Source organism: Fukomys damarensis, unplaced genomic scaffold (genome assembly GCF_012274545.1).
Source record: "Fukomys damarensis isolate Sample0158 unplaced genomic scaffold, DMR_v1.0_HiC HiC_scaffold_3, whole genome shotgun sequence".
Taxonomy (NCBI): domain Eukaryota; kingdom Metazoa; phylum Chordata; class Mammalia; order Rodentia; family Bathyergidae; genus Fukomys; species Fukomys damarensis.
Window position 1 is genome coordinate 10,500,915 of NW_022900915.1, and position 7,433 is coordinate 10,508,347.

At 36.5% G+C, this 7,433-nt stretch overlaps 1 protein-coding gene across 3 annotated transcripts in view; it reads left to right on the plus strand.

Moving 5' to 3' along the window:
* Positions 1–7,433, plus strand: part of Jakmip2 (janus kinase and microtubule interacting protein 2) — a 166,116-nt gene that overhangs the window by 143,870 nt on the left and 14,813 nt on the right. For all 3 annotated transcript variants that reach the window (XM_010627077.3, XM_033766789.1, XM_010627079.3), the window contains 2 exons: positions 2,134–2,199; positions 5,655–5,725. In XM_010627077.3, the coding sequence (XP_010625379.1) occupies positions 2,134–2,199; positions 5,655–5,705 (117 nt within the window). In that variant the 3' untranslated portion in view covers positions 5,706–5,725. The remainder of the gene's footprint in view (positions 1–2,133; positions 2,200–5,654; positions 5,726–7,433) is intronic.

Sequence of the window (7,433 nt, forward strand, 5' to 3'; positions counted from 1 at the left end):
TGTGTTGTTCTTTTTTTTTTTTTTTTTTTTTTTTTTTTTTTTTTGGTACCAGGGATTGAACTCAGGACCTTGTGCTTGAGAGGCAGGCAGTAGAACCACTGAGCTAAATCCCCGGCCCTAATTTTGTTATTCCCTGTGTTTTAAATTTTGTCTTCCCATCTGGATCTTAGCTGAGTTCAGGAACTAACTAATGCCTGTGTTCCCCACTGCATTCGGCATAGTCTTGAATGTGGTAAGAGGTGTCCAACAAGTATTGACTTGATGGCCAAATAAAACTGAGATAAATAAAACTTCAGTAATCTCACACATTCATGTTTCTCTTGGTGTGATTCTAATCTTAACAGCCAGGAGTCATGCCAAGGATTGTTTGCACTCAAGATAGAAATGTCTAGCATGTTTATTCTTTTACTTTGGAGCACAGGCAGCACCTGTGAACACACAGCAGCACACACTTCACCCATATACACATCATAAACACTCCTGTCACAGCCCAGCCACCTGTCCATCACTCACTGTCCTGTCATTTCAACTCTGATGATCTCACTCTAACCAAAACACACACCAACCCTTCCTGCAAAACATGCAGCTCTCGTCTTCGTCAGCACTGCTAAATTAACATTTTAGACCAGATAATTATTTATTATTTAGAAACAGGGATGGTACTGTCTGGGAATTACAGGATATTTAGTAGCATCCTTTGCCACTATTGCACACACCCTCAGTTGTGACAATTTTAAAAAAGTTCAGATTATTAATTAGAAGCAATGGATGTACAAATTTATGATTATACTAACAATCATTGACTTCTCTCCTTTAAATCTGTGAATATACTAACAATCACTGAATTATCTACTTTAAATTACTATTTAAAAAACTGTCCAGACATTGCCACAGTTAGGGTGCTCATCACCAGTTGAGAATTACTGTTTTAGAAAGAAGGAGATCTAATTTCCAAGTTCAAGTATACTCTTTTCTAGCTTCCCTTTCTCCACATTGCATTATAAAAACCTCTCTGTGTTATCTATTTGGCTTCCAGTTTTTCTTCTCAGGCTCTAGTCCTCTATTTTCTAGTTTTTCTCAATAGGATTCATCAAATAACAAGTTGGCACTGTATGACCATGTAGATGAACACACAAAAAAAGTCTTTAGATTGCCAGCTGTAATTGCGGAGATGTCTTTTACTTGTAAAGTAATCATATATTCAATTTTGCTATACAGTCAGTACTATTTAAATTAGTGAGGTACGGTTACATTGTTCACAGGTAAGTATAAAGCATCCTAGAGGGTTTTTGTCTTTCTGATCACTTGTGTTATTTTTGCTATAATTTTTACCCTAGTTCATCAATTCCTTTCAGAGAATTTTTTAAAACTCTACTCTGTTTTATGAGAATTGGTCAGTCATGTTTGTGAGAAAATTCCACCCTGAAACAGTTGGAATAAAGTTGAACAGAAAGCTTAGCCAAAAGCAACAAGATTGTGTATGTTTGTAAGCATCAGCTTTGACAATTTTACTACATTAATCACAAAAACACTCAGTCCAAATGGTTAAGAATGAGGCTTGTTTAAATCTTTGTAAATAGGAAGAGGTAGAAGGGTTGAAAGGAGGGCAGGGGAATAGTGAAGAAAATAAGAACCAAGATTTATCATGTAAACATATAAACTCCCAATGATGAATGTCAACATACTGTATACCTAAAATGTACCAGTAAACTTAATGAATAACAAAAAAGAACAAAGTTTGTTTGTTACTCACTAGTTCTGGAACCTACCGCTCTCAACGATAATGAGGCATCCCCCATCTCATCCGAGCTCACCTTCTCCTTACAACCCGGGTGACCCTGTGGTGGCATCTGCCCCCTCTCTTGGGAAAGGAATGTGCTCTCACAGATCCCTTGATACGAGGTTTTAAATGTTTTTAAATATAGTCACTGGCAGTAACTTTCTGCCATAAATCTGGGTAATTTTCTGACATGCACAACCTTCTGGATATGGAAACATGTATTACGTCATACTTTGAGGTAGTGGCACTAGTTAAAGTTTTTATAAAAATGTACATGTTTTTGCTCGGTGAACAAGGTTTCTGTACAACTTAACCCCTACTAACACTTTCATATTTTCCTTTACTTTCTTCAGAGAATCCGTGATTTGGAAGATAAAACAGATATCCAGAAAAGACAGATAAAGGACTTAGAAGAAAAGGTATGTATTAAATTCGGGACCTGTTATCTTTTGTGTTTAATGAGAAACCGGTATTGATTTTGTTCCCTGTGTTTCTCTCTATTATTGTACACCTGGCACAAGCAGGTGTAGGTAGAGTATCTGTGCCACTCACCTTCCGTCAGGTGCCAGGGTTCCAGGCAAGCTGAGCCATCAGTAACATAAACTTCATACTTTAGCCCTATGTCGATTCTTACTCTTCCTGTAATTATTTTCTTTTCTCAATTTCCCCTCTTTATCTTCATTTCTTTTCTTCTGTTTCTTCTGTTTCTTCTGTTTTGTTACTATACTTTGCTCTTTTAGCCTCTTTAAAAAAATCTCCCTCATTATTATTTATTAAAAAAAAAAAACAAAAAAAAAAACACCCTTCATCCTTAGGCTACAATTTCATCCCAACAAAAAGTTCAGAAATTTACATTGACACGTGATAGGCTGTCACATTCCCAGGGTCTGAAAAAGAAACTGCTTTTCCAGGTCAGCCAGCAATTTTTGGAGGAAAAACACAGTGGTTGGTAAAGACAGAACTTGGAAATGGGTGTATGGTAGGAGAAGCAGCTGACAAGGCTTAGGTAGGGGTGCTGAGCAAGCTGCTGTGAGCTAACAGTCTTGCATAACAAAAAATTCTCCCAAGTTGCTTGGAGCATCCCTCTGAGAAACACAGAAAGGATAGCAGAGAGGTCTTCTTTGACATCCTAGTCTTACCGACTGGAAGTCACTGCCTGCGCGTGTCTGCATTAAAAAAAGTATGTACCTTTTTTGCAATATCTTCCATGGCACATGAGAAAAAAATAGCAAACCTTCTGCCATTCCTGAGACCATGGTTAGACTTTCGTTCAGCCCAGTTACCTCCACATAACTATTACCTATAGTTACACATGCAGGCAAGGTCAGAAGGGGCTGATGGAGTTTAGTAGCAAAACCACTAGGCACCCTGGTTCTGGCAGAGGTGTCTTCAGATGCTGTTGACCTTGGTAAGTGTCTGCACCTCTTATGTCTCAGCCATTTTTATAAAATGGAAATCAATCACACCCACCTCCTGTCATGGGTCCCATGAGGAACAAATGAAGTCACATGTGAAAATTAGGACACACATTAAAAGCTGTATGTCCAGTTAAAAAATATAATTAAAAATTTTTCATCCCTAAACTATACATTCTTTGAAAAATTTTAATTTGAGTCTCCATTTCAGAAGTAGACTATTTAGTTCTACAGGATTGAATGAGGGAAAGGTGTAGTATAATAAATGAAGAAGTGAGCTTAATTTTCCAGTGATGGCGAGAAAGACCCATGGAAGGCAGAGGTTGCCTCCTAGCTTCCCTGGCCATCCAAGGACACACCTAATGTCTCGTGTTCGTGAGTGACCTGCTCTTGGCCGTACTCTGTACTCACTGATAGACTCGAAAAAGAAATCACAGCTTTTCTGCCTCAGAAATCATTCACTCCTTAGTCAGCTGAGGTTTTTAAAATGTGTGGAGGTACAACTATCAATTGTATCATTACAGCCTTTTTCTAAATAGATCCCATGGAAGTTCTAGGGGAAAGAGAATTAAAATTATGTTCATGGTCAAAATTGAATGTAAACCTTTTCACAATTCTTTTGCTCAAAACATTAATAGGTCTGAACTTCATAGACATGTGTGATGATGTAGTGATGAGCTTAATGAAAAATAAAGCCTCTGTAGGTATTATAGTACATATTGCACATAAAATAATAAACTAAGCTAGTTTAAAAACAAACTGATTTTTGAAGAGAGTTGAGTGAGAGGTGAAATTTAACTGGATATTCTTCACACCTGACCTCACTCCTACTCTTGGTCCAGCCTAGTAAAAGCCAAAGATAATTTATGTCAGAGATGCTTTTCATTCCTTCTTTTGGAATACTTAAATATCTACTTAAGGTAAATGAAATTTCTCTTTTTTGTTGCTCATTTCCCTGCACTCAGTATAAGTCAGGTGATAACAACTAAGCCAACAAAATTGTCTCAACCCTGTGTAGCAGTTTACCATATCCAAAGCATTGTCATTGGTACCACCTCATTTGATTCTCCTAACTATTCTATGAGACACAGCAGCTGTTATGATACCTTTGACACAGATAATAAAACAATGGATCAAAGGTAGTAAACAGCTTGTCTAAGATTATCTAACCAAACTAGCAAATCAAGAACAAGTTCAGCGAGTTTGACTGCAAAGCCACCATGGTACAGAGACTAAGAATTTCATTAAAGATGAAATAGCTGCAAGCTTTACATTCTTTTCTTTCTCTAGCTTCTACTATGGCTGAATCCTCAAAGAATTAACAACAAAAAGAAGAACAAAGTGTGTGTTTTTCAGAAAAATAGAATAGTCACCAATAGTCATGGGTCTGGGTCGTTGCACCACGTTTGCAACTTGTTTGTAGAAGTTGGCTATAGTGAAATGAGAACCTTACAAGCAGTGGCAATAAAAGAAATATGCAAATAGCATACATAATACAAGAATGCCATATATAGGCCTTATTCAATGATGCTTCATGAATCAGGAAGCTCCTGGAATGTAAGCAAAACACTCTGGGCTTTATAATAGTCAACTACCAAGGAGATTAACACTTTTATAAAATTGACCTGACACATAGCCTTTTATAATTAGCACACCATTGGTTATATCTCAGGACTACAGAACATATATTTGTTCATCCAGTTATCTACTTCTCCAGTGAAATTGACATTAGTTAAATAAGGATCAGTCTGCCCCAGAGACAGGGCAACAAGAACATCAGGCATCATTATCTGAAACGCCCATTGGTGTAGAGTGGACTTTACGCCAACAGAAGAACCACACACTCACTTGCCCAGGGCTGACCTAGTTCACACCTGTTGTCCCAATGTAATTGCTAATATACTATTTCTCTTTCACCAGTGTTCCACTGAAGACAATCCTAGATTTAACTTGCATATTAATGTCCTCCTTGCTGGGTCTTGGGCCTTAAACCTATCAAATTAATACACACTGATAGCTTGATGAATAATTAAGTGTCTATTCTCATCACATTTGTATTTCTGAAATGTCCTCCCATACATGAAAGATCAGAACAATGATGTATGATGAAATAGGACTCAGAATATCTAAGCACTTGCCCTCACTGTGATATGAATTTATGTGAAAAACTGTTCATGCATGGTTCTGCATTTATTTCTCTCAACTAAAAAATGAGAAGTTTAGATCAATGATCTGTGAGACCCACCCCCCTCACAATTCTAAAATGTGTGAACTGACATTAGTTGAACACTGGTTGCTTGACAGATGTATGAAATGTGTGGATTTCAGAAATGAAAAGGTATGTGTGCCTGTGAGGAGTGGGAAGATTTAAGCAACTTGGGAAAACTAAGATTTTTGTACTACCTGAATGGCTCTACAGAAATTCAGATTTACATAATCTTCTTCTTTTTCTTCTGCAGTTTCTGTTTCTATTCTTGTTCTTCTCTCTTGCCTTTATTCTATGGCCTTGATGTCAAGGTGCCTCTTAAAGGTAAGATTCTATTTAATTCTGAAAAGTGAGAGATTTTTGATAAAAAGATGGTTGTATATAGTTGTGAATAGTTTAGAGTGCTATGTTTCAAAAAAAAACCTATAAAATGAGAAATAAAATAAGAAATAGATTCAATACATTTGCTGACTATTAAAGCAATAAAAATGTTATGAAATATGATGGGAATAGAGAAGTTTTCCAGTTAACTGTATTATTTTGAAAAGCCATAAGGCCTATGAATCTTAGTATTACCATTGTCATCTCCCATTACACAGAAAGAGTTGCTTCTGTATCTGCAGAGTGAAGAAATATGACTGTATCTTTCATATTGCCTCAGCTTGAAAGGATGATTCTGAGAATCGAAAAAGCCAGTAATGACTATTTTTCAACCCATTTCCCAGTCTCTTTATCAGAAGTCAAGAAAGCAGGCTATTGAGTGCAATTGGATCTTGTTTCCAGATAAAGTAGATTCAATGTCAGTTTGGGAGATAAAAAAAGAGAATCATGCTATTGCTATTGCTAAGTCTATGTATCGCTAATATGTGCATAAATAACCTTAGCCAGTTTTTCCAATGCTTAACAATAACAGATCCCAACACACTACCACAGATATGAGAATCCTATCACCAGAGAAAGAAATGAACTAGGGGGTGGGGAAAGTGGAGAGCAAAGACTGGTCAGAATTTTCAAGCATAATACGTGATTCTGATGCCCACACAGATATGGAAACTATAAATCTCAATACTATTATTTTTTAAAAAAACAAAAAGTAACTGCTATTCTAAAGTCAATGGTCATGGTCCATGTCTGTCTGACTATTCTATAAAGCTATATTGTCTAGGGCTGTTTTCTAGACCCATATCATGTAACATTTTTTCTAACAAGTTTAAAAATGAAAGAGAAATACCTTCTCCCTTAGTGAGCATCATCTGTGTCACTTGAATGTAAAACTAGAAAATAAAGGGTTTAGAATGGCACAAAATAAGGAGAGTTAAACACATATGCCCAGAAATTATATTTTTTCTTTACTTTTTGCCTTTACTCCTTCCCTCAAAAGATTTTCTGTCCTTTGGTAAGAAGGGTCATAGCCTTGCAGCACACAAAAGAAAACTAAATCTCTTAAAGTGAATAAAAACATCTAAATTGAAAAGGGGTGAGATTCTCTATGAATGGATCAAAATGGCCAAAGTGTTAGAAAACAACTCCCCAAACAATAAATAACTAAATAAGGTAAATAAAATTTAGTAAGAGGCAAGTAATGCCTGGTGGCTTATAGGGGAAAAATCCACAGACATAAATACTAGCTAATAAATGGGTAGGTTTCAACATTAGTTTAGATAATGGTTGGTATTATTATGTGCCAGGAGTTGTTTTAAGCAATGGGTCATTTAATCCTCATCCAGCCCTGTATGAAGTTCGTATTGCTTCTGTTCTTATTTCACAGTTGGAGAAACTGCAGATGTGACTTTCTCAAAACTATACAGCTACAATAGGCAGGATTAGGATTTGTCCTGACCCAGACAGCCTTACTCCACTGTCTACTTCTAAGCACCAAATAAAACAGCAATATTTATGTTCATATGTGGCAACCTCTGAGAGGCATTTTGTGTGTAGTAGCGTTACCTACTGTCTTTGGAGATTCTGATGTGTTTATCTCTATATCTTTTTTTTTTTTTTTTTTTTTGGTTCCAGGTTTTGCTTGGGCCCT